We start from the raw sequence: 27,885 nt of genomic DNA on the forward strand, positions 1-27,885 counted from the left end.
TGTAGTTTACTCTTTTTTTGTGTATTACAGTCTGGCAGGTGCTTTTCTTCAAGTAGAGCACTTTAAGACAACATTTTCTAGATTTTTTTTCCTATTACAAATGAATCACAGAAAGGATATGAAAAATATTGAGAAATATATAGTGTAATGTTCACAAAACTAACCACACCAAAAAATTGTAGCAAGAAGCGTGTAAAACTTTGGTGTGAATCCCACTAGCACTTGTGTCACTTTCAGTATTTTCTAAAGTTGTTTTCCATCACATAATATAATCCCAAATTAATGTGTTCCATCTTTGTAAATGTTCAAGACTTTCAAGGCTTTCAGAGTGTTAAAGCAGCAGGACACTCTCAGCCTTCACTGGAAGTGTGATACTTAAGTGTGTTTTGAATCATTTTAAGCTCTTAATTGTATTTTACTATAAATTTCATGGTCTTTTTGGAGGTTTTTTGGGGTTTGGGTTCTTTTTTTCTTCTCAGTTTACTAACACTTTCCTGCACAGTGTTTCCTGTTCTCCATACTATTTTAATGTAGATTAAAAATCTCTTTCTCTGTGTGTCTTTGCTTGGGTTTTTTTACTGTGAATGGAGTGAAAACAATGCTAGACCAGAACCTGCAGCTGCTCTTTTGCCGATAGCAGATTCCTGCCCTGGCAGTGTTCCTTCTCCCAGACTTTCTGAACATATTGCTGCACCAGCTCCTGCGAGGTAAATCATTCACAGGGGTTTTGATTCAGTTAGCAATCTAGCCTCTCCTAGCCTGGGTTTGTCTGTCTTGGAGGAGAGAGGGTTGTTTGTCATTCACTTAAAATAAACTTCATTAAGCTGCTATGACTATGGATTTTCCTGGAAATGGTAGGAGGGGGAAGGAGAAAAATTAGATAAAAATGAGGAAATTAATGAACAATCTTGTGGATAGTAATTAAAACAAGAGACAATACTTAGTGTGTGTATGCTGTCAGTGGGTGTCCACCTAAACTTGGAGTAACTTTTCAGTGGTCTTAAAAAATTCAAAAGTGAATATGGATTTAGAAATATAAAAGTAATTTTCTAAAATGTGGGTTATGTATTTGTAACACAGTGATGTGCTGTGGTGCAATCACAGAAAATTAGGAGATTATCTTGCAAATTTCCTGTCCCTGGCCCTGGATAGTTTTACTGACACTTACCTTGGCAAATTGCTGGTGTTTTGGAGGTCATCTATGAGTACTAGACAGCAACAGTAATTTTAGGTAGAAGAGAGCAACAGTACTTTGGAGGGTGATTGATTGTTGCTGAAGGTCAGTAACATTTTCTCATGATTTATCTTACATTGTGGAGGAGTTTTTGAGTTCTAGGTAGCATGGACAGTCACAAAATCATAACATGAACAAAGCTGTTCCTACAAAAATGAGAATTAAATGAACAGTGCCTGGTCCTGCCAGTCCCTAGACAGACATTCATGATGGAATAAAGCATACAAGAATACACAGTTACAGACATCTGTGTGGGCTTTCTGCAGTTGGAAAACTCTAATACTGAGATTTGGAATTGACCAGTTATAAACTGTTAAAGCAGTGCTCTCAACTAGCTAAGAGAAGAGGAAATCTGACATCAATCTAGAAGTCTATTTGTCTTTTGAGGACATTTTTGTTGTCTGGGAAAAGCAGGTATGTTCATGAGCTAGCATGAACTTAGGCAGGATGGGATGGAGCTGGTGGGTACTTTCTTGGTGACATTTGGTTTGACCCAATACAGTAAAGAAGACTTGGTTGTGATGTTTTCAGCAGCACATCCTCTTAGATTAACAAAGATGAAAAATACACACAGAAGGTGTATGGCAACACTCCTGGTGAGTTTATTTTTAAGCAGAAAACATGATGAAAAAGGCAGTGATAAAAGTACTACTTCCATAATCGATTTTCATGTTTATCAGTGAGACTTCAGTGCGCTTACACCTACTTGCCCCATCCATGGATGTGTTCAAGGCCAGGTTGGATGGAGCTCTGAGCAAAGTCTAGTGAAAGCGGTCCCTGCCCACAGCAGGAGGGTTGGGAGTAGCTGACCTTTAAGGTCCCTTCCAATCCAGACCATTTTATGATTCTGTTGAGCTGTAGATGCCTTACAGATACCTCTGCAGCTACTGTGTTTTCAGTACCAAAGAGTCTTTAAATCCTAGCTCTGCATCTGATTCCAGGCAAAGGAAATTTAAGTCTAATCTCACTCAAGACCTATGGCTCTGAATTTTGTTATTTGTCAACATTAACCTAGCAAGAGAGCAGCTTTAAAATGTAAAATCTGAAATGCAGCTATGTTCATGGTGGTTCAGGATGAGAGCCAAAGTATTTGTACAAATACAGTAGTTGGTGGTAAGAATTTTCTGCTCAAGAAGGGCAGGAATTGGAGCAGTTTATGCAGAGCTGTAGAGCCAAGATTTAGCATTGGGTGTGGGAAGGAGAACAAATTGTCTGGTGCAGTCTGGATTCTCCCCTGAACTGAGAGGTCATCAGGGTAGCAGTTACAGTTGATATTTATATTTTGTTACTGAGCAGATGCTGCTGCTTTTGTAATGCTCTCTTGAGTGGGAAATACAGAAAATCTGGTCTTCAAATCTCTTTTTGTAAAATGGCAGCTATTGGAAAGCTGCATGGAGCAATTCATGAGTGCCATGTCAGGCTTTTAGTAAAGCAAAATTGGGTCATCCAAGGGTGAGTAGACTTGCTCTTGCTACTGAAGCCTTGAAATTATTGTCAAGGACTGATCTGGTCCTTATTTTCCGAATGGGCTCCATCTTTTCTTGGCTGAAGCTCTGTAAATTGTAGCCGCTACTTACACACCAAGAAGGAGAAAGCTTGCTGTGAAATGTATGGAGGATCTGGATTTGATTTCTAGATTAAAGTTAAGTGAGCTGCTTATAAGGTAGACTTCATAATGGTTTTTTATTGTAGTTTTAGTTCTTTATTGAAAGCCTTAAATAGTTGTATGTCTATATAACCAACTGTTGTAAGTTATAGTGTATTATTACTCTATTTCATATATGCAATGTCCTCCTGTAAATTTAACAGTAAATATTTAAGAGCAATGACAGCCTTTCCAGAAAGTTGCAAAATGTCATCTCAAGAAGTAAGCCTGGCAGCATTAGGCCATGCAAACCACAGAATCTGGCACTTCCAGAGAAGGTGTATAACTAATATAAAACAGATGTGATACCAGCAGGTCTTTAGATTGTATTTTATAGACATGCCTTTTACAGTCATGCAGACCAACTTTTATGTTTTCTTTTAATGCAATTGTTCCTGATATAAACACAAGACTTAGTAATAAGTAATAATAGCTATTGGTCCTGATATTTGTTGTGTACTTTCTTATAAGTGGACAGCCGGGAACATTCTCTGCAGAAGTTGTAGTCCAGGCTGACTGTACTAAAACTGTCAGTTTTTATGGTTATTTCAGTTTGATGACAAGCAAGAGGAAGTAAAATACGGGGGAGAGATATTGCTCTCTTGTGGTGAATGCTACTTGTCTTTCTGCTTTCTTTTATTATATAGAACTTTTGTTTGAGAACCTTTTGGAAGCCTTAGGCAAGTGTAGACCTCATCTTCCCTTCAATCATTCAGGTTTTAAATGCCAGCAGCCAAGTAGCCTCAGTGTCTGAAGTGTCATGTCCTGACACTAGGTAGTTTCTTGTATACTGATTGTGCTCTTGTTCAAGTTTATTATCTTTTAAGTAACTACCCAAATAGTTTGGTTTTGTGGTTAAACAAGCGCTCAAGCTTTAGCAGTAAAAATGCCTCCAAAAATTGTTTTCAGCATGGTGTGATTCCCAGGGCATGAGTATTTGGTTCCTACAGAAGGAGGTAAAAAAGCCCTCATCTGCTACTCACTTATTCTTCTTACAAAAGATGCAAGAATACCAGCTAGAAAGACTTGGCCATTGCTATTTTGTATTTTTAATCAAATGAGAAATTTCTTCTCTGTATATTGTCTCATTATAATTACTCATGAAATTAACATCAACTAGGAAGATGACTGTGCCTGCTCCAGATGCAGCAACCTCTTTGCCGGCGGATGAAGCCCCTCCTGTTCCCAGGATGTGTGCTGTGGCCACACAGACCACTGAGTTCCCCCTGCCTGCTGACCCAGCTGGGGGGCTGCCTTCTCCAGCCCTGCATGTGGGAACAGCCCTCGGGCTGCATCCTGCCCTTGCCAGGTACATCCGAGCCAGCTGTGCTAGAAAGGTGCAGTCAGAAACTGTAATTTTGCGCACATTGAATCACAGAGTGGTTTGATTTGCAAGGGACGTTAGGGATCATTTAATTCAAATGCTCCTGCCAGGGGCAGGAACACCTCCCACTAGACCAGATTGCTTGGGGCCCCATCCAACCTGGAGGTGAACATTTCCAGGTTTGGGGCGTCCGCAGCTTCTCTGGGCAACGTTTTCCAGTGCCTCACCATCCTCATAGTAAAGAATTCCTTCCTAATACCTAATCTAAATCTCTCTTTAGGTTTAAAGCCATACAGTTTCACCTGATTCTTTTTTGATGACAATGCTGTCCGGATGGAGCAGCTTAAAGGTTTCCTTACCCTCATAGTGCTGTGGCAATTTATATAGTAATTAGTAATTTAAGCAGCTGTTAGGCAAAAGTTTTAAAAATATTTTAAAAATTAAAGCGGCCTTTTGATGGAGGAGGAAAGCAGTTATCGGTAGGAGATTCAACTGAGTTTTGTTGGCAGAAGTTGGTAACATGAAGAGAATATAGTCACCCTTGCTACAAAATGTGTGTTTTTAAATTGTCCTGTATCCCAAAGTTTTTGGAGGAGAATACAAGCTTTAACTTGTCTAGTGATGGGACATCCAGAATATAGGTCTTTACCAATAGGGAGAGAAAGTGTAGTAATTAACACTACAGGATACCTGAAAAAAAACAGGATACCTGTTTTGGTTTTTTGTTTGTTTGTTTATGGGTAAGGATAGCTTAAGGAAAAAAAACTAAATTAACTCCTGAGCTTTAGTTAGTATTGCCAGAGATGTAATAAGTGTTTGATTAATGACTTCTCTTCTCTTGCTGCTTTTGGGCAGGCATGAAGCATCTCTGCCTACTTGTGAAACAAATTCTTTCAATAAAATCTCAAGCTCTCAGTCTAAATCATCTGTAAGTTATACAAGGTAAATATTTTAAGGTATATCTACAGCAGGCTGCTAGGTGTAAGCAAGGTATTCAGGCACTGGTTTTGCGTTTAAATCTGGGAAATGGTATATAGTTCTGTGGGTATTTAGAGTGTTCTGTTCATCTTTGTAATTATTTAAAAAAATACACAGCGATTCAGTGGATAATCTAGAAATTTTAATATAAGAACCCAAGTTAGAGGTTAGAAGTTTTTTGAGTTATTTTGGAGCCAGTCTGGGTTTTTCCACTTTTTTTTCTTTTTTCTGTTCAAATCTATTTCCACCCTTAAAATAAGTAGAGAAAATGAAAAGAGGGTTACACACCAAATTTGGTAGGGGTGGACCTGCAGAAGTTGTATCACTAAATATTCCAGTTTTCTATGTTTACTGTTTATTATGAAAAAGAGGTCAAGGTAAATCATCTTCATGGCTAATTCTGTCCACACCATGGAGACTTGTGGAGGGACTCCCCATGTGGAGAGTTCTGGGCCCTGGTTCAGTGGGAATGACCCAGGCATGCAAGGCAGAGTCTATGATGAGGAATTTAAAGGCTGACAGATGCTAAACGCTCACTTGATGAGGGAGTAGTTTTATTTGTGGGTGAAATCAAAATTGCTGTTCTCTGTATTAGTATTCAAGTTGCTCACACATTGGTGATGTGTCTGTGAGCTGGAAACTTCCATAACTCTCCAGTGGTTAATGTGGTCTGGTGTTGTACTGTATCTCTGTCAATCTTTCCTACTTTCTCTGTTTTCTCCTGCATTGGCTCAAAGCTTCTGTGCTGCAAAAGTAATGCTGGAAGATCCTTCGGGAAATGTGCCGATCCTTGGACCCTCTCCTCCTCCAGCTCTTTCTCCTTTCGAGCAGAGATCAAAAATTAAGAGCATGGCTGCTGCTGCAGTGTCTGCTGCTATTGCTGTCCGGGCCAGGTAGACATCAACTTCAAAAGGAGTGTTTTATACGTTGGTTTAAGGAGGTTCCAGTTCACACAAGAATAATTGGTCCCTGGCAGGGTTGTGAAATCAGTCGGCTCTGTCACAATACTGGGCAAGTCATTAGAATATGTCCACAGCTCCCATGCCATATATATAGCTTAGCTGCTCTGAACCTTGGTAATTCTACCATTCTGTTCCTCATGATACCTGTTTTACAGTTCAGTTAGTAAATTAACTGTAAATAACCTTTGTGTTACGTGAGTGACAAAGAATAATCTGCAACTTTGAGGAACTTTTTGATGCTTGAAAACAATAGCTTGCTCAGTTCCATCTAAATCTTTACTGCATTGCTTTTTATAAAGGCATGCTTAAAGCAAACATTTTGACAAATTTATCAATCATCCATTCATATCAGTAAAATACTTTTTAATAGGCAATAGGTCTATTTTTGTATTTCTAAATTGCATAGATGTTCTAGGGTGCTAATAAATTATGTACATTAGAAAGCATACACAAAATCAGAAAACTAAAAAAGGTGAAAAAATGTTCTCATTTATTTTACTTTATTAATGGTAAAAACATATGAAAAATATGCTTCTTGCACCTTAGTGGGTTGTCTTGTGCTTCCCCTCAATTGTGCAACCTCCACTTTGTGGGCTGCCTGTTTAGACATAATTCCTGCATCAGTTTCCCTGGGTTCAGTTTCTTCAGATAGGCTTTTCATAAGGGATTTTGGGTTGTCTGTGGTCCCAGCCATCCTGAACTTTGTGTGGTCGCCTCATTTGTTTGTGGGGTCTTTTTACACACTTGCTAGACTCTACGAGCCTAGTGCCTACCGCTCGCTGCTGGATGCCCTGCTCATCACGCCTGTCGCAAAGCCTCCTCTGCCGGCCAGCGCGCCCTCCAGGAAATCCACAAGTGCTCTGGAGTTGCCAAAGAGCAAGAGGTATTGTCCAGGTGTGGTGTGTGGTTGGCACTTAGGACTCGCAGGGAGCTGGCTGCTCCTTCAAAGCACATTTCTGTTGTCTGCATGCTTGTGCCTGTCCTGGTCTTTGACATGAGGTCACCAGCTCCAAACCCAGCTGGTTTCGTCTCTTTGCACACCTGGACTAATGTGTGCACCCTGGACCTGCCGATGGTGTTTGTGCAAGTCCACCATACTAAAGCAGAGGTTTCCTTTCCTCACTGGCTTCAAGTGCCCCCTAATATGCATGGTGGTGCTTGTGTTGTGTCGTGAGCCTCTGAGGGAGGCAGTGTCGCTCTACAGAGGCAGTTGGAGAAGAAACAAGAGATCCTGGCTTGAAATTTCTGTGTGGGTGAATTATTTGCCGCAGTTCCTTGAGCAACTAAGCGTCACGTTAGGTCATTTTTTTAAAGCTTACTCTGAATGTATAAAATCAAATAACTGGCATGCAGGCCATCAAATGACTGTTTTAAAAATTATTTACTGTCCAGGCCCTTTGTTCCAGTGCTGATTCTGTTCAGTGCACAGGACTGTTTGTTCTCCTTTCCTGACCGCAACGATGTTAACGCTTGCTTCAGCGGAAATCTGCTTTTATTACTTCAGCTGCACAGGCTGGAGTCTGCTTGGTTATTTTACAGGACAGAGTGTATTAAATTGTACTAAGAAATAATCTGTGAGTTTTCTTGTACCTGTTTTTATTTTCACAAGAGTTAGACCCTTCTAGAGACAAGGCCCAACTATAAGTAGAGCTAGATCCACTTGATGTAGAAACTTGTGTTGAGTAACAAGTATTAGTTCTTTTTCTCCCATTTCATGGCTTCCAAGGTGACCTCACTCTCTAGAGAAGCTTAAAGTAGCCCTAACCTCAGGGTGGGGAAGTAGTAGTTTATAAAACACAAACCACCTTTATTTGTATCAAAATTTCTAACTTGTAGCATATCCACTTGAAAAAGATAAAAAAGGAACATTAACAGAATTGTGGTGATATAATGCAACTTAAAATACCAATTTAATTTTTGCCACTGAATGATCTTACTAGAAAACCTTTTATGTACATATTGAAAGAGAACTTCTTGAGGAGTTTTGATATGTGTCTGTGCACTACAGGTGAAGCCCAGGCCATGCCATCAGCAAGACATTATTCTTTAGCTGCAGTGTTTTTTGGTGATACTTTAGTAGAGTGAAAACAAATTCTCTGACTTCCCTTTTCTTTTTTTCCTTCACTTATTAATGTGCATTGTTTATAGCAAGTGAAGATAGTTTCCATTAATGCAGTAATCTTTCTCCTTCCTGAATCTGTAACTGGCTTTCTGTTTGTCCATTGTTTGCTCACTGTATGGGGGAAAGCTCTCCTGGTGTTGAAGATTTATTTTTGGAGATGCATTCAGTGTTGGGCTTCCCAAAGTGTCTCCATTCAGTTGCTGTCCCTTAGAAGTACATGGGGCTGTGTGTTGTAAAAGGCAGTAAACAATTAATTCTTCCACAGCTGAAGTCCAGTTTTGGAGGGACTTAATCTGTTTTTCTCTTCCAACTGATAGAGCTGGAGAGAGATGTGCCAGGGAGCCAGAAGGTACACTGGGAGTACAGAGACCATAATAAGTCTGCCCAAAAGACTATTTCAGTATTGGATAGATATCAAGATTGAGGTTGAATGGCTTGAAATAAACATCCATGGCTTTTTAGGGGGTTTTAAAGGTAACCTTTAAACTTGTGAAAAGTGTATTTTCTCTTAAGCCGTTGCAATAGCCAGGCTATCCTGATTATTCAGGTTGCTGCCACAAGGCTGTGGCATAAGGTGCTAAAGGAAGATGATTTTCAGGCTGTTAGGGACATCCCAAACAGGATATGACCCAAAATCTGATACATGTGATACAGCAGTACAGTTAGTCTGAGAACACTGCATAAAACAGCATCTTAAAAAGGCTTTTTTGAGGAATAGCCAGTGTTGCTCTGAAGACAGCATACAACAAATGAGGATAACGATTTCTGGTTTCCATATTAACATCCTTGGTCCTGAGCTGCTGCACTGGTGAGGAGGGTGGGGTTGCCAGTAGATGGAGCCGAAGAAATGAAGCTTTGTGCTGTCTTGTCCTGTTGAATAAAGGAGCACAGCCTTTGCTGTATGGCTTGAGAAACATGTAGGAAAAGAAGATAAATGTAGTGTCAGCAACTGCATATTGTTATTGAATTTCAGCAAAGATTAAGCAAAACTAGTCAGTTTTGTCAGAAAAAAAGTAATAGATTTGAGAGAAATGTACCCATTGAGTGTGAAACTACATATTAAAATGTCTTTGCATTACAGTCCATCTAGTGGCATACTGTGATATGTAAACGAATGTAATGCTGGAAAGCTGTTTTAAATGGCAGTTCACTTCATTCCACAATGAAATAGTTGATAAGAAAGGAGAGCTGAAGTCTTACATCTCATAAGTAAGGAGAAAAGTGTACAACAGAATGCAATAGACTAACTAGTTCAAATAGAACTGGGTCTGTTTGGCTCAACCAAGAAAGCCAAGTAATAAACTGCTTTGGAGTTTTCTGGCTCTTATATCTTTCCGAACTTTCACAAAAAGGTGATTCATCTATTATACCAAGGTAGCTTAGGCTTCTTTGCATTATCTCTGGGGACAAACTCAGGAAGGTTATAGCTATAACAAAAGCAGGGTGTTGATTCTCTTCTGCAGTAAGGTTCCTCCAGATATATTTCCCTTTTATCCCTCTCACTTCACTGTCTCTGCTCCAAAAAAGCTGGCTGTCTAAAAGTGCTCTGTATTGGGTAGCTGCCAGAGTACTTGACCTTTTTCTGACTTAGTAACTGGCCTGAGGTGGTGGTGAGCATCCACACGTTTTCTTCCCCACCAGACTCCTCTGTAATGGGCTTTTTTTGGGGTGTATAACAGCTATGCAGTCTTGCACTAAGCTGAGTGTTTCATCCTCATGGCAGCAGGGATGGCCTTGAGTTTATGGGGCTTGCGTGTTTTCTAACAAACGACACATATTCAGCACAGGAAACGATGTATTTAATGTCTTGCATGACCAAGAGTTGGAGCTCTGCCTTAAAATTAAATCTCAAGGCAGAAACACTGAGAAATTTTGGGAAACACTAGCAAGAATGGGTGTTGACAGCTCTTTTGTTTTTGGCATGGCTTTTGGTTTATCTTCCTGATACTATGCTACATTCAATTCCTTTTAAAAAAATGATAGTCTCGTCTTGTGAGATGAGCACTGGTGTTAACTCTGAGAGCATACTCAAAGTTACTCTGAGAATACTCTGAAAGGTGCTTTGAGTTATTTCTGTGATAGAGCACTGCTTACAGAGGGGTTACATACTCCCTCCCTGTAATATGATACAGAAATACCTCCACACACATGATTTTCTCTGCTCTGTCTTTCTATTACTTTATTTTGCTTTTCTTCTTTCTAGCAAGTTACTGGAGCACTGTTAGGTTAAGATGAAATATAAACACTGGGCTTGTAGTAGGGATAAGGTCAGCACTCAGTGCTTCTTGGTTTCTGTTTCTCTATTGTTACACCAGAAAACCTTGTAAAAAGACATCTGTATGTGCCCTGTTCATGGAGTTTTGTCGTCATTCTCATACCTATCTTTATCTGGTTTCCTACATGTATATTTTCAGCTATTGTGTATTTTGATACTGGACAAAATATAGCACATGATTTGTATGTCAAACAACTGAAACTTGAGATCCAGGTCACAGAATTCCTGGCTATCTGGAGAAAGCATTTACAAACTGTCCTTTAGATACTACATAACCTGTCCTGTCAGCAGATTTCCTCAGCCACAGGGGACTTGTGCCCTACTTTCACAGTTTTTCTGGACAACAGAACAAGTTAGTTTAACAAGATACTTAAACCATCATTTATAGCTGCAGAACTATTAGTAAAATACTGATGTGCCAGACTGAGCTCTGGGCTCAACTGATAATTTTTACAGATGGATAGCCAATATCTTGGGCTTGCATAAGGAGAAGGTCCAGCCAAATCCCTTGAACTTGTTTGGGAAAGTCCAAGTGACTTGGCCCTTGTTATCACCTTAGTGCTCTTAGAAGTTAAATGACAGCAAGCTCAATTCCTTTTCAGTTATTTAGTAGGTCCTCCTTCAGCTAATAACAGCATCTCCATTGTTAGCTTCCCTAAAGCGTGTGTGAAAAAATTGTGAGCAGCATTGTATTGGAGTTACCATGGAAGGATGAGGGAGGTTTAGGCATCTATAGCTCCAGACCATGTGTTTTTCTTCTCTAGTGTTTTGTTTGTTTCTTTTCTTGGGGTTTGGTTGGTTGGTTGGCTTTTTGGGCTGTTTTTGGTCTGTTGGGGTTCTGTTTGGTTTTGGTTTTGTTTGTTAGGTTTTTTGTGGGTTTTTTTTTTTGTGGGTTTGGGGTTTTTGAGGGAGGAAGAGCATCAAAACCTCTAAATACATTCAGAAGGATTTCCCAGTGCAAATTTCTTAAAATGCCTCTGAAGTGCATTCAGCCTGGTCTCTGAAAAACTGGTGCTTATATCAAGTGTGACTTGGACCCACTTCCTCCCTCACAGGAGGGGGAATTACTACTTGCTTTTTGTAGTTTTTGTTTCCCCCAATTTCCACAGTGCTTTTGTTGACCAGGAGACAGGGTAAGTCTGAGGAGCCTTTTGTGAGCTCTGAATAAAGTTTGCACTGGCACTGAGCCTTGTGTGTCCCGCTCAAGCCTTCTGACTGGCTCCCCAGAAATTTGTTTGTTTTCCATACACACACTTACTTTGATAAAATAAGGCTGCACTGTGTGGTAGGAGCTGTTCTCCGTGGAATTTCAGGCGTGTCTGTTAAGTATAAGCTAGCATATGTAAAAAATATAGAGGTGTCTTTGGCTTGCTTCTTTGCCAGACATTTTTCTTGGGCTGTTTTTGCAATCTGCTTCCCTTGCAACGTACTTCCAGAATTATTTTGATTAATCTTCCCATAGCTTATTAATCTATCTTCTCATGGGTTTTCAGGACATAAGACTGAGTCTGACAGACTCATGTTTCATCATTCCTTGGTTCTTGCAGTGTTAAAACCCCTTGCCCAAAGGTTGACAGCAGAGCATTCACAGCTTGCACGAATGTTAGCTTGTATGGATGAGCCTCATGTTTGCATTAATTTTTATCTTGCAAAACTTTGATTTTTGCTGTAAGTATTCATCAGGTGGAGAAGGAGGAGCTTAAGAGTTGTGGAACAGAGTTAAAATGTTAATGCTAGAGGCAGAAGGGTAGGTGTGTAATTAATAATATTACTAGTGTTCTGACATCGAAATGTTCTTGACCTGCAGCTGACCTGTGAGTGTCAGCTGGGAAGTATGAGAAAGTACTCACACAGAGCTTGGTAAATACATTAGGTTTATCATTCCTCCCTCAGCTTCCCAGTGACGACACTGAAAAGCAGGTGGGAGCTCTCTTCCATAATATATTTATTTTCTTAAATTTCAGTATATTTTTTTGTCTCTTCAAATCCTGTATTTTCTAGATGGTGAAACTTGGGTCATCATTGTACAATATCCTAGGGAGTTGCAAAATGCTAGGTGGACTAAATGTCGGCATTGTACAGCCACCTGGAGAAGATAAGTGCACTTCTGGAAGGATCCATCACTGTATTTGTAAAGCTGGATAACAATAAGTAGAGTTTATCATGTAGAAAAACATGAACTGTTGATGAATTAACTTTGCAGCATGAATTTCAAGTTCAGTTTAAAAGACTGAACCTCTTATGAGGGAGATGCTGGTGAGGGTGCAGTGCATCTTTGAAAGTGAGACAAAGATGGATCTGTGTTTCTGCAGAGAACACTGCATGTGCACTCGCAGCCAACTGATTGGAGGCTGTAATGCCAGAAAAATGGTGCAGTATTTCATGCCATAGGTGGGCAATATGGCACAGTAGAGACTTGCCAAGCTGCAGTAGCAGCCTGCTTGTTAAATTTGACAGGCTGAGCTAGTGGCTTGAGTTTATTCAGTTTTTGCTTTGAAGAATCAGACATACAATGCGAAGGGTGTCCAAGACCTATCAGAAGTTTTGCCCTGAGGCCGGTAACTGTTCGAGTGATGGCTTCAGGCTTTTCCCTTAGGAAGCTTCTTACTTGAGGCTCCTGGCACATAAACTTCCAGAGGTGATAAAAAAACATCAGAGGTAGCTTATTACCTGGGTTTATAATTGTCTTTCAGTTTGGGATCATTGGGGTTTCACCTTATTTCTAAATGAAAGCCTGAATGTCTCCAACATTCTTTTGCTTCAGGAACTGGCGTGCCACGTCATTGACAAGCCTTAGAATTTGACCACAAAAATGGCAATGGTAGAGTTTCCAATCAGCATTGCAATGAGCCTTGTGGGCCTCCCTCAGATTCTGCTTCCTTGCCATCTTCTCCCTGGAGGGAACCATTTTTGCTTGTCTGAAACCCATTTTTGCTTATTGAGTAGCCTCTGCTTGTAAAAGATGGCTGCTGAGTCAGCAGGATTCTTTTATTTCTGACTGATGATTTGTATTATTTATGACTTATGTATTACAGACTAAGGCAGTGAAGAGCTGCTAGACTTGAAAAGTTATTTGACAAGCAGTAATGAGCCTCTTGGATGGAGAAGGAGGAAACTTTCTTTTTTTAGCACCAACACTGCTAACAAGGAATTCTTAAAGTTGCAGTGGGGCTCTGGCCTGGAATGGGTTTGAGTTGCATGTCAAATATATTCAGTACAGAAGGGTGTTTCTGTAACAGTGAAGTTGCAGACCTGCACTTTTTTTCATTGTGGAAGCTAATCCTAAACTACCTTATCATTTTCAACCACTGCTGCTACTTCACATCATAGAGTGCTTACCTATCCTTTTTCTTTCAGTCTGCATTAGCACTTTTATACCCTGTATCTCCACTGCCTCAAAATCTGCCTGTAATAAAAACTTGGAACATGAGTCTCAAAGGAATCTAATGTGCACCTTCAATGCCTCCATTTTAGCTGTACAAATGTCTTTAAAGATCTTTTCAACATTTGAAGATAATGAAATGTAAGGTCTCAATTTGCGCTGTTCTGGGCTTGTGCACACTGCATACAGCAAATCCACCAGAGCTGGTTCAGCACAGCTACTGCTGTTACCTGCAATTGCTATAGCTGTTACTCATTAAACTGAGCATTCAGATTTATTCTCCAAACTGTGAATAACTTTTTTATCCCTCACCTGGAAGAAGATTCTAAATACATGAATTATTTACCCTGTAAATATAGAGACAACAAAAAAAATCAAGGTTATGAACCTGCATTTTGGCCTCATGGTGTGTTCAAGTTGTTGCATGTCATACAGGCAAGGCAATACTGTGTATGTGCAACACTTGTAAAGTAAAAATAGCTCGTGGTTTTTTACTTTACAAACTCGGCACAGTCTGTAATTCTGGGAATGACCCTGGTGAAAATACACATGGTGCACATGTGCTGTAAATTTGTTTTTCTTCAATAGAAGAAAGAATACAAGGCTTCTAGTGTGTTATCGATGGGTTTCTAAATTGTGTAAAATATGGTTTTGGAATGGTATTTCATGTGTGTATTTGGCTGTATTTCACAATGTTGTTATTTTCTTGGTTTTGGTGTACATTTGTTTTGCAAATGTCCTTCATTAGTAATTACTCCTCTACTTTGACTATTTTAAATAAAAATATTTCTTTTCAGCTTCCCAAAGACAAGTAAGAAATGAAAAATTTTCTTGCTATCAGTGTAATTAGTGGCTACTTGCACTCCATGTGGATTGTGATTGAGTTCAGTTTTCATCATGTGTATTTTTAAAGAGCTAAAAGAGTTCTGCCAACCCTTGAAGTACAAAAGCAGCTGTAAAGTGCTCTAAAGAGGCAATATAAAATATCATGCATGTTGTTTAATGACTAAAGAAACTTACAACTCTCTTAAAATTAAAATTGTGCAGGGGTTTAGTTGAATCTATTGACTTTTGGCATGAAATGTCTTACTGAAATGTCCATTTCTTAGACCTTACTCAAATGTCCAGTTCTTAGAAAGCAGCTTCAGGGTGTAACTACCACAGCATTGTTGGTGATGACAGACTAGGGGGTGCTGCATTGTTGCACTGGGGTGAGGGAATGTCATTCCACAGCTCCATTTCACAAGTTCTCCTGTTCCAGCAAGAGGCGTTTATTTACTCTTCCCTCGTTTCTGAACAGTGATTCCCTGGAAGCTGCCCAGCCTGCCCCGGTGAGGAGCATCCCTGCCTGCCAGGACAACGTGGATGTGAGACCTGCTCCTGCCAACTCCTCACCTGCCGCAGTCCTCAAGCCAGCGGCACCCCTGGGTTCTGCCAAGGGCTGGCAGCCTCCAAACCAAGCAGGTAACTTCCAGAGAGGCTTTTCCTTGTTCACCTAAAGGCCTTTGGATGGCTCGGGAAAACAAACTTCACCTTGGGCGTAAAAACAACAGGCTTCAAATGGCTGTTTGTGAGTTTTGAGAACAGGCCAGTTTGCTGGGAAAAGAGGAGAAGAAAAACCAATTTAGCCATTTTAGTAAACCAGTAGCCCTTTGTAAGTAGCCTCAGAGATGCAATTAGTTTCACAAACAAAATCAGTTGCCTCACAGCTCTATTAAAGGCATTTATGCCAATCACATTTATGTGTACATACACCCCCCAGTTTCGTCTTCCCATGTGGCTGTAGATTCAAGCATATTCCATGCTATTTCAGGTAGGAATATCGACCTATGTTGATATTATCCATATACATGTGTTTTCCAAGTGATCTTTTCAGAAGTACTAATTAATTAAAAAAAGATAAAAAAGGCTGAAGCACTAGAGTATTTATGTATTGGACATCTGTAGGTTTTATTTGAGCAGAGTGCCAGATTATTACATAGGTTTGGGTTACAGAGATTTGTGTAAAAGTTCTTACAAGGACGATTCACATAGCTACTACCTTTGAATGAACTTTGGTGATTTCTAAACCTTTGAACCCACACCAGAATGTGTTGTATCTGGAAAGCATTTTGTTTTCTTTATGAGCACTCCTATGTTATTAGATAATACAAATACATTTGTATGTGTAACTGTGTACTTAGGTTTTCATAGTATTACATGCAGTAGTTACTTGGGGTAATTTTTTAAGCTGAATCAGTCTTCAGTGCTGAATTAAATTTGTGTAGTAATTTCAAAGGATCTGGGAAATCTGTATTATAATTAAGCTTTAGCTTCAAATTTTTCTTGCTAGTATGAGATGAGTAGTCCTGATTATCTTTCTGACAGGATCAATTATGCTAAATAGCTCTATTAGTTTGGTTTTATTCTGTGTAAGGGTTTTCCCTCTTTAGAAGTATATCCAGTCCCAAAATGGAACTATAGAAGCCCTGGCATGAAAATAAAGAAAAAAAAAATACAGTGTTAATGCTGCATGTTTTATAATGGCTTTGACACTTCTGGTTGAATGTCTGCTGTGGTTGGTAGCGAGTGGATGTATTTTGGTTGGGCTGTGCAGTTCTCTAGGAAGCCTCAAGATGGCAATGCATTGTCATTGCTGTACTTTCCTGGCAAATAGTGAGTCTGCTAATGAGGGCAAGGTAAAGACTTCTTAAAATTTAGATCAATTTAATTCTAGCACTCTTTTACTTCTCTGAGTTAGCTAGCATTAGAAGGAAAAAAACCCCTCAAAACAACAGAAGCCCCAACACTTTTTAAAGTAATGTTTTTGGTAGTATGTGTGCTTAAAGCAAGCTTTTGTGGTCATTTCATAATCCTGCATTTTTCTAAGTGACTGGTTGTGCTTCACAGTTGATACAACTTTCTGTCTCACCAAGTGATGAATTATTTAACTGGCATAGAAACCACCCATCAGTTTGGAGTTTCTGTAGTACCACACTCATTTTTAGTATGTTGGTAGGTGTTTCACTGCTAAATAGGAGTCAAATGTTTGAAATAGCCTTTTTTGTTTAAGATGTTCAGGAATGAGAGAGTTTTAAAGAGATTACTTACACTGCACTTGATTCTGTAGTGCTCTGAAAATCTATGCCTATGCTCTTGCATAATGTGAATTTTTTTTATTTTATTTTTTACATCAGAGATACCGAGTAGGCAGGTGAGAGGGAAAGCCAGACAGAGAATTTTTGATTGTTATGTTCCAGAACAGCTTAAAGAAAGTTTAGAAAGTTCATACTGGTAGAGAAGTTGGTGGGAAGAAATGGTGATGAGGATGTCAGCTTTGTGCTGTCCTGATGAAGGGTTCTGAGATGCACTGCTTAAGTTCCAAAGAAGGAAAGCTGTTAACTCTCCCCAAAAATGTTGGGGAGCCAGAAATAAAAGCTGTAGGAGAACGAGGCATTGAAGACTCAGAGTTCCCTAAAACTGGAGAGTACAGGGAAGATAATGCAGCAGTGTGGATGGCAACTGCCCAGGAATTAATGGGGTGGGAGGAGGTACAATGTCCCAGGTGCCAGAGGAGTTTCAGTTAACATTTGCATCTTAGGAACACAGAGTCACCCATTGCCATGGTCTGTGCTTGTCCCCTGTAGGTGGAACAGCGGTCAGACAGGTAAAACTGTTTCAGTAATTGAATGTTTTGATAAAATTAGTCAGATGTTGAAGAAAAAGAAAGACTATACGTGTTTCAGAGAATGCTTGGACTTCAGTTCTGCTGTTTCTTTGCAGTCTGTGAGCATAAAGTTTTCCTTAAAGTAAAATTTCCTGTGCTCCACAGGCCAAACAAAATTTGACTTCATAGGCCATAAGCCTGACAAACTTTTAGACAAAAAACTCCTTTGATTTCATAGCTGAATTCTACCTTAGGAAATAATTAGAAGATACTATCTCATGTAAATGTATAATGGTATGCTATTAATACCAGAAATGTACTGGGAGCACAGTTTTGTAGCTCTGATACCACTCATCCTTCTAATGAATATTGTTTATAACACCAAGTTGTTTCCAAAGCAAAATAGGCATGTCATAGGATTTTATTTATGCCTGGGGAAGCTGTAAGATGCTGATTGATGGTGTGGCATGAAGATTACCAGTGATTTTATTAAGTTGTCTGACTACAGAGGTACATCATTTGGGTAGACAACATCTTTTCAATTATTAGTTGGAAAGATCTCTTTCTTGTATAGGCCACCCAGAGAATACCTTGTTGGTTTGTTTTTTTTTTTTTTTTAATAAAAGTATTATGGCTTTTTTTTTTAGCTTCACTGTAGGGGTTTGGGGTGGTTTGTTGATTGTTATTGGTTTTTATTTTTTGAGATGGTGCAGAGATGCCTGAAGGTGTCAGAGGGATTTTGTTGTGAGGTATGAGCTATTTCATCATCTGGCAACATGATGGTTCAAAGTTGAATGGCTGAGATAGTGAACCTGGAGATGCTTCAGGGGTTGGGTTTCTCTTTACAGAAGTCTCATGATCTGAGTGGATCTCACAGTGATAGCACCTTTGGGCCTCAATTATCCTCATTGGCTGTGGGGGCCATTCATGGAGTACCCATGAATGTTACTATGCTAGTTGTCCACTATGCTGGTAACAGAGGTTTTATTCCTCTTTGGAAGAAAATCCTAATATTACAGGATTCGTCAGTTTGCTAGTGGAAATGAGAGATGGCTGCCTCATGCTTTCTTTCAAGGCATGGGTAAGAAGCTCAATAATCTTCAATTTTTTTTCTATTGTTGAAACAAGAAAAACACTGTTACTGTGTGTTATATGTGCAGACTAGAATTTATAATAGTTCTCTCTTCATTTATGTTGAGCTTCATTATGAAGCTCTACTCACCTACCAAGTTTTTTACAAGATTATTTTAAATTCAAAGAATGAAATAACCCAGAGCATCCTGGCTACACTACAGTGAGCTCTTCTGTATTTGATAACTATAACTCTACACTTCCATGGCATGGCTCACCCCAAGGAGCCCCAAAGCACTTTAGTCCTGGGCAAGGACATGGTGCACGCACAGGAATGGCTTTCACTCACCACTGCCACGCAGCCACCTCGTGGGTGAGGGATGACAGCTGCTTGTCAGCGTGCCGTGACATTCCACGGCAACTTGAAAGGAAGCGAATAGCACCGTGGCAAATTGAGGCTGCTGGGACAATCTCAGAAGGTGTCATTGCCTGGACCAGCTGGAGTCAGTCCAGGAGACAAACTGTCCTCAGGGAGAGTGTAGCAGTATCTGTGATGGTCAGAAGCAGTCAGGACTTCCAGTGTTATATTTCTCACATGAAATTGCCTTCTTATACCTGACATCTTTCCAACCTGTTGCTGGGGCTGAGCTTCTGAGGCATGGGGACCGTAGGGGCTGTGTGGCAGCCACAGCACTGCCAGTCCCACACCCTACCTTCCAGTGCAGGAGCTGGGCAGGCAGCATCCTGCTCGCTTGCTGGGATCCCGTGGGATGGCAGGGAGCCTGAGGGGAGCTGTTACAGCTGGTGGCCAGAAAGGCTGGTTTGCTTCTCGGAGAGTTTCATTGCAGTCGATGCCCTTTGTTCCTCCTAGGTTTTGCAGCTGAGTCAGAAGAATGGGATGGGGAAGGTTTGTGGTAGAAGCATTCAAAGCTGGTGTTTTAAGTGACCCTTTACTCAGCTGTGTCAGTTTCCTTATTCCCAGGGTCTCTCTCAGCCTGGTATCACTGGGATATATAATCCCCTTCCAGCAGAGCTGCTAGGGAATGTCAGCATATTTTGCAATATGCACAACTGTCAGTTGCCTAATCCTGAGCAAGCACATGTGTTAAGCACATGATCCCTTCAGCAGAGGGAACACACTTAGAAACTGGCTGCAAGCACATAAAAAGTACTCCCCAGACAACTTTGTTTTAAAAATTCTGCTGTTTCCTTGAAGTTGTTTTTGTGTACTTGGTAGCCTTGAATTTACCTCCTCTGGAGTTATCCATAGCTTTCTTGCTGCATTTTCTTTTTTATATCCCATTCCCGCAATGATTTTGAAATTTTAAAAGCAAAAGAAAATGTAAGCCTGTTCCTAGGCGTGACTTGACATTGTGCTCTATTGGCAGTTTGAGTCTTTGTTTCCTTCCTTGCTACTTATTCTGCTACTTATTTATGTAGAGAAAATAGGATAAAAATTATATATCAAACTGTAGAATGTGGCCATCAGGGCAAACAGTATGGAGCTGTGGAGAGGGAGGAAGGCACCGAGATATATTGTGCTATCACAAAATGCTTGTACTGCCAGTAAGTCCTTAAGGGATTAAGTACCATAAAGGGATGGACTGCGGCACTTTCCATCCTTGTCACTTGTTTTTCTGTGTTTCATTTGTAATTACATTGTTGGTATGGCCTCTGTTAAAAATAGGTCCCAAAACGATTCCAGCATTTTTCACTGAAAAAGATTTTTAAAGGTTGCTGCTTCATGATGTAGTCACCATTCATGAAAGCAGAAAGCCTTCTCTGTAGAAGTGTTATGATTGACAGGTCAAAATACAAAACCTTTCTGATCCTGGTTTATGGACTGTAATTAATTTTTCATCTAATCTAGATTATTATATCATCATGTGACAGCAAACCACAAGAGTTTGTTCTTACAAGTTAATTAATGTGAAGTCGTTTAGCTGAGCAAAACCCATTGTGAAACCAAAGTAATTTATAAATGTTAACCTTAACTTGATGGCAGTAAGAAATTATAACTCCTGTAGAGTTAGTGAAAAAATTAGTGTGTTTCTAAAACTTGAGTGTTTATCTTTAGGAAGGGGCAGATCATAGTAATGACACAGAAATGTACCACCTGCTTTTCAGAGACAGAATGGCCTGGTGTACCTCAGTACAAGATCTGCTGAACAGAAACTCAGCTTTGCTGTTACAAACATGACCTTAAGACAATTTTCCTGTGTTTTGGTTTTGCCAAATTCACGTGCTATTGCACCAAATTGCACAATTAAATGAATTATTTGCAGTAGTTGGACAGATGCATGTTTCTTTGTGTTCCTTTAAACAGAGATGCAGAGATTTTTTGGCTCTATGCTTATTTCACACACATCAAGTGGGAACATTCACTGACTTCCAAAATTCGATGTTCATTGTCTTTGATTTGTTAAAAAGTAACTTCTTGTTCACAGAGTGACTCTCCGGATCAGTTCCTCTCCATTAGATATCACCAGCTCAGAGCACTGATGTGTCCTGTTCAGATGCACAGGTGTAGGGCATCCAAGAATTATGCCTAATATTTGTTCAGCATATGAAAAGCCAGCATTCCACTGGTAAATACATTCTTATTGGAATTCAGTGTTAAACATCAGCTTCATGAAACAGACAGATAATTTACATGAGACTGGACAGACATGCTCTCTGCAGGCAAAGCCAAGCTGTCGAGTTCAGAAGAGGAACTAAAAGCAAGGGAGGCAAAATCTTATCTATGGAAAGCTTTCCATACTGCCACTGCAGAGAAATGCAATGCTGTAGTACAGGACTTGGTTTTCTCTTTCTTCTTGAGTCGCTTTTTTGATAAAAGCAACGCCAGTTGTGCCAAATTTGTGACGGTATGTGATGTAACAAATCAGAAGGAGACAGGCCGAGCAAGCCAAAACCACCATACTCATTTTAATTAAGATGCTTTACAGCTAATTTACCCGGAGCCTTTCCAGTTGAAAGGCTGGTTACTAACACAGGAACTATTCCCTCTAGTTGCAGGGGCTGTTGAAATGGGGCCAAGGTGACACCTGTTTTGATTTTCCACGGGTGCATACAGCTTTCACCCAGCATTTAAAGACATGATAATGGTTTAATTCGTCCTGTTCTGCCTTTAATCAGCAAAAGGAGTTTAGCTTTGACTTTGTTTCCAAGACTCCATGAGAAACAAAAGAAATAACTACAGAATACAAGGGTTGAGTTTTGCATTTGTTGAGGGAAGTATTTTTAGGTTTTTGGTTTTTTATCACCTTGTCCTTGTCCTGTAGCTTTCTGCACTGAACTTGTGTGATTTCATGAGGGCCTGGGAGTGGATGGGGTGTTGCATGCAGCCAGCACAGTGAGCTGACAGCAGAGCTTTTCAGACACGTTGCTTCATCCGGCCATCTGTTTGATTTTGAGGGAAGGAACAGGAAGATTTCTTACAGTACAGATATATTACGAAAAGTCAGAAAATTGGACGTATGAAGCTTTATATTTTCCATTTATAATACAGTAGTTTGATTGCAATGTATAAATCACTGAGTTAAAACACTTTAAAATGAAGTTCTGGCACTCCCACTGCTTGGAGTAGCATTGTTATTTATAGATATTACATGAAGGCTGATGTTATGTTTAAGTGAGCGTTAAACAGTTCAGGCTGTTGTATTGTTGCTACGCACCAGAGAACCTCTGTCAAAGTGACTTTGGCACCGCTGTGTATCCGCCTTTCTCCCTTTGTCTTCCAAACCTTTCAGCACTGTTTGCAGTTATCCATGTGCTCAGCGATGGAACAACCTATTGTTAGACTAACAAGGGCAAAGTCACACTGGGATTTTTAAAAAAGGAAAAAAAAAAGAGGCAGTTCTTTACCCTACCTAAAAGATTGTTAAATATTAAACTGGCCATACCAAGGAGTTCAGTGAAAGCAAACACTGTGGGTTTGCTAAACTTAAACCTAATAAAGTAGAAAGTTAATAGTCAGGTACAGAGTGGTTTTGGTTTTAGGAAAAAAAAAAAAAGACAATGACAACACATCATTGTAAATCAATAGTGCTTTAGAATGTTTAATTAAAAAGAGTGAAGGTGAAGTGAAGCCTACAAAACTCCAAAATTTGGCCACTGACATCTTCTCGTGACTTGCATAGAACCCAAGTCTCTCTGTTACTCAGGTCAGAATAGCTCCTGCTGGAGTGTATAATTCTTATAAATTATTTATGTTATTTATTAATTTAATTTATTCATTTTTGTTTTAAATCTTCAGACCACCCACAAAGTTGCTGTCCTTTGTCCCATTTCAAGCAACAGAGGTGGCAACAGGAAAATATGGGTGATTTCCTTTCCCATTACTAATCAGTCACCATTTGCAATTAAAAATGTGCATGCACCTTGCCACATCTTGGATAATGGGGCATCTATCTCCCCAGTACTCCTTGAGAACAAAGCTGATAATCATATGTGTAAAATATAAAAAGCAAAGTATAAAACACAAACTACAGGAGAGCTCGGACTGGTTGCCAAGAGCTGAGAGGTTTTCACTTAGATTGAGTGTAAAGATTTGTACCTACTTTGGCATTCCTCATGTGCCCTGGTAAAATCTTCTTGTTGCAAGAAAAAAAACCACTTGCATCAGTTTTTTGGGCCTGATGTTTTTAAATCAAGTGGTAGTGTTTCAATCTGAAAGATTTCCAAGGGAATAGAGAAGAGAAAGGAGGGGAAGAGAATACATGAACTCAGAGTATCCCTTTCCTCTCTGCAGTAAAAACATCTTGTCCACTGGAGTGTTAAACTTGCTGTTGAAGTAGAAGGAATATATGGGAAATATCAGTGTTCTATCTAAACAAGAAAACAGACCTAATATTTGAAATTCTCTAGCTACAAGAGGAGGAATAGTGTTGGGAAAATACTGAGAATTCATACAGATTCAAGTGGAGCATTAATAGTGGGGTTTTTTTTAAAATCAAAAGCAAACCAACTAAATGAAAATGTCACCACCAACAAAAAAATGGTCTGTGGGTTGCAGTGGAAGTAATGAACCTTTGGTGAAATTACTGAAGTGTTAAAGGTATGTTTGTGGCCTGTGGAAAGACAGAAGTGGCCAATAAAAGCTATTCTCCTGCTGGTGTTCAGAAGGAAATGAGGAAGATAAAAGGCTGAGGCAAATCAAGCAGTGAGGAAGGGAGAATGATCTATGGTGAAAAAAAAATAAATAAATAAATCTAGAGAACAGTAGAAGGTTTACAAAGGAGCCAGTATATCAAATAAGGTATTTATTATCAGTATAGATACCACAGTACTTTACTGGTGGATTTTTGACTGTGCAAGACCAACAAAGTCTTAATGTGGTTACCAGCAAAGAGAAGGAGAATCCTTGTGAGAATGCTGGGGGTACAAATTGGGAGCATGGGCAGGGAGTGTCCTCAACACTAAATGCCCAGATTGTTGTTGCTCAGGTCACAGCTCTTGCTTGACACAATACTAATTTGTGTGGTTTCTATTATGTTTTGCTTAAAAGAGAGTTTTTGTTATAATGTGATGGGCTATCTCCTTCTCTCACTTTTTAGTGCTTTAAATAACTCAGACTGATCTAACAGCTTTGTAGAGAAGGTTTACATAGACAAATTCTCCTTCTGGCCAGTAGTAACTTTGAAGTTAGGTAGTGTTCAGAAAAGCGTCATTCAGAAAAACAGCAATCATGAAAGCTGTAATGAGAACAAAGAAAAGGGAGCAACTGTGATGTTTGTGCTCTTTTTTTTTTTTTTTTTTTTTCCCCTTAAGCAAGAAACACTTTTTTTAACTACACAGTGCAAACAAGACAGCTGATGTGTCTGAATGGGCTTTGGGATTCAGTAGATAACCCAAACAGAAATTAGCGATACACTAGAAGCTGTGTTGCAATTTGATTTATGGCAAAAGCAGTCTTCAAACAGATTTGGGTTTAGTGTGTATTCCTGTCTTCTCATGAAATAGGATCTGAAAATTGAAAAACCATGTGTGATGACAGAGGAGGAAAGTGCTATTAATCAACACCACTTTTGTTCATGCCTTCAAAGCTGTTCTGCCACCTTTTTCATTTTTATCTCTTCCTAGGTTTTCAGCTTAGCAGCATTTATAATCTAAAGTGAGCTACAGTAGCGGAGTGACTTGTTCAAGATCAAGTGCCTCTATTCCTAAATTCTTTCTGCTCAGGAATGTTGAATGTTTCAAGAATAAAGATGTTATTTTTTCAAGATATTGCAAATTCATTAATCATACATGAAATATAGTCTTGTTTTAAAAAAGAAAAAAATAAAATAAAACATAAGCAAACCTTATGAATTGTTATACGTTTTGCTACTTCAGGTTCTGAAAAGGATCCAAAAATACGTCAGTCTTGAAATGATCTGATATGAGAAATTTTTGTAAACAACCACTTCAACAAAAAAAAAAAAAAAAAGATATAGGAGTATATTTCTTCTTCATACACAGAAAGAGTAAGCAAAAGTAGATATTGAGCCCATATCAGCAGGTTAATACCAAGTTTAATTACAGTACAAAAGCATTGGTGTTAAACAGGATTTCTCTTCCAGATGTATTAGCCTACATGTGAGTAGAGGAGGCGATTGCTAAAGTTCATGGTAATATTTTGATTAAACTGTATAGTGCTTGGCTATAATCTGTAAATAGCACAATATTGGCATTTTTGTTGGGTTCAGTGTTGCTTAAATCTGTCTTCTCTGTGAATTAGTATGGCATTTCTCTTTCAGCAGGGAATGCAGTGTTTTGCCTGAAAAGTACTTGCAACTTTTCTGTGTGACAGAGGCTGATGAGCATTACATTAATGGAGATGAAGAGAAACAATTTTTCTTTTTTTCCCTGGAAGAAATGAAAAACAAGAGAGGACAAATAGCACAAAGATTCACAGCTCCACAAACTAGATTTTTGGCAAAGCTTCATACCAACGCCTTGACTCTGGTGTTGGGGAGCTGTATCTTTGCAGCAGTAGCATCATCCTGCACTGTCTGGTGTCTTGGTCATTGCTTGGTTGTTTGTCTCTAAGTTTCCACTCAGGTCTTAATTTCACTCCTTAATTTACAAGGTTTAGCGAGGCTGCACTAAAGACAGGGCACCAAGTAAACACTCCAGGTTTCTTTTGCCTGTGGTTGCAAACAAAAGGCTATGGAAATGTGGGCTTTTTTATAGTGTACTTGAAAAAGAAAGACACCTCCTCTTGACAGGAATAACTGCTCCCATAAACCCATGTTGTTGTATCTTGTACGTTACCAAGGTACATAATATCAATAGAGGGAAAAGAAAAGCACAGGACTGCTTGTTTCTTCACTACCCTTAAAACAGTATCAGTTGTGCCTTTTGTTTTTGTAAATGCATTTCTCAAACTCCATAAAAGCTTATGTCTGTTCTCCAGCTCTGAAACCCTGAGTACACATGGAAGTGTGTAGTGTATACATTTCTGAAAATGTCAGGGTTTTATTTGTGTCATACTTTTATAAGGAGGATGTGAACATGACCTTTGGAGTGCTTCAGATTGGCAGAATCAACTGATCCAGACCAGTGTTTAATTTCAATGTAGAAATGAATTTTGCATTTACAGTTCTCTAGTTTAAGTTCCTACACATGTTGTATTGAATGCATGTTCTTGTTTAACATGTTAGTAATGATGTATGATCTATTGCACTCACTGTGAAATTTTTTGAGTAGGTATGTCATTTTCTCCTGCCTCTATTCATATACTGATGTTCTTGGCTTCAGCTTTTGTATCTAAAACAAAAAAATGCCTTCACAGATTGTATATTCTTTTACCTAACTTCTTCAACATGTTAAAATTTGTCCACTACCTCTCCAAGTTAGCCAAAACCATTCTGTGTTATTTCACAGACATTTCATAAAGTAGGTAGGACTTTCTTGGTAACTTAATGGAGGAGGAGGGGAAAATGAGTGCTTTTTAATATGTTCCTTTAAGGAGGCAGGTATACACTGGACAATGATGTTAGGCAAATGCTGTTGGTTGCTTGTGTTTCAAGTTAATTTACTTGGTACTGAAAGATGGTCCTCTAAAAGCTTTTGGCATTCTTTTTCCAGCTCCTCTCAGTGGATGGACATCAAACAGTATTAAGTCACCTGGAACAACTGCCCCGAGTGAAAAAGCTGCAACAACACCTCAGCTAAATGAGCAAGACACGTTGGTTCAGCGAGCGGAGCATATTCCAGCGGGGAAGCGCACTCCCATGTGTGCACACTGTAACCAGGTCATCAGGTGTGTGTCTGCTTGCTGGGGACACTCTGGGGTGTGCAGAATTGGCTCTAGGGCCAGGCACAGAGAGTGATGATGAATGAGTGAAATCCAGCTGGCCACTGGCCACCAGGGCTGCTCCCCAGGCTCTGTATTGGAGCATGTCCTGCTTAATATCTTAATCAATGGTCCAGACTGGGATCAAGAGCATACTTAGTCACACTTGCAGGAGACCAAGTTGGGCAGGAGTGTTGCTCTGTTGGAGTGTGGGAAGGCCCTGCAGAGGGATCTGGACAGGCTGGATCAATGGGCTGAGGTCAGTTTGATGAGGTTCAGTAAAGCAAAGTCCTGTGTCTTTCATTTGGGTCACAACAACCCAAGGCATCACTACAGGCTGGGACAGAGTGTCTGGAAAGCTGCCTGGCTGAAAAGGACCTGGAGATGCTGATGAACAGCAGCTGAACATGAGCCATCAGTGTGTCCAGGTGGCCAAGAAGGCCAGTGGCATCCTGGCCTGTATCAGCAAGTGTGACCAGCAGGACCAGGGCAGTGACTGTCCCTCTGTACTCAGCACTGGAGACCACACTTCAAATCCTGTGTCCAGTTCTGGACTACTCACTACCAGAAGGACATTGAGATGCTGGAGCATGTCCAGAGAAGGTCAGCAGAGCTGGGGAAAGGTCTGGAGCACAAATCCTATGAGGAGCAGCTGAGGGGAGCTGGGGGTGTTCAGCCTGGAGAAAAGGAGGCTCAGGGAGGACCTTACCCCTCTCTAGAACTGCCTCAAAGGAGCTTGCAGTGATGTGGAGGTTGGTTCAAAGGAGTCAGCAGGTTTACAGTCAGGTCAGTAGTCAATAGTACTTTTATTATTCTTTTATCAGTATGGAAATAATGTACAACAAGTGATAGGACATAGCCACAAGATGTGATGGGGAGGTTTAGATTGGATAGTAGGAAAAATTTCTTCACCAATAGCGTTGTCCAGCACTTGAGCAGGCTGCCCAGGGAGGTCTTGGGGTCAC

The 27,885-nt window shown here is 39.8% G+C and overlaps 1 protein-coding gene across 6 annotated transcripts in view; it reads left to right on the forward strand.

The window, feature by feature from the left end:
* Window positions 1-27,885, forward strand: part of PDLIM5 (PDZ and LIM domain 5) — a 125,296-nt gene that overhangs the window by 81,808 nt on the left and 15,603 nt on the right. For all 6 annotated transcript variants that reach the window (XM_041484285.1, XM_041484283.1, XM_041484288.1 and 3 more), the window contains 2 exons: window positions 15,223-15,386; window positions 26,713-26,887. In XM_041484285.1, the coding sequence (XP_041340219.1) occupies window positions 15,223-15,386; window positions 26,713-26,887 (339 nt within the window). The remainder of the gene's footprint in view (window positions 1-15,222; window positions 15,387-26,712; window positions 26,888-27,885) is intronic.

This window comes from Pyrgilauda ruficollis, unplaced genomic scaffold (genome assembly GCF_017590135.1).
Source record: "Pyrgilauda ruficollis isolate IOZ18807 unplaced genomic scaffold, ASM1759013v1 scaffold65, whole genome shotgun sequence".
In the NCBI taxonomy this organism is placed as follows: Eukaryota; Metazoa; Chordata; class Aves; order Passeriformes; family Passeridae; genus Pyrgilauda; species Pyrgilauda ruficollis.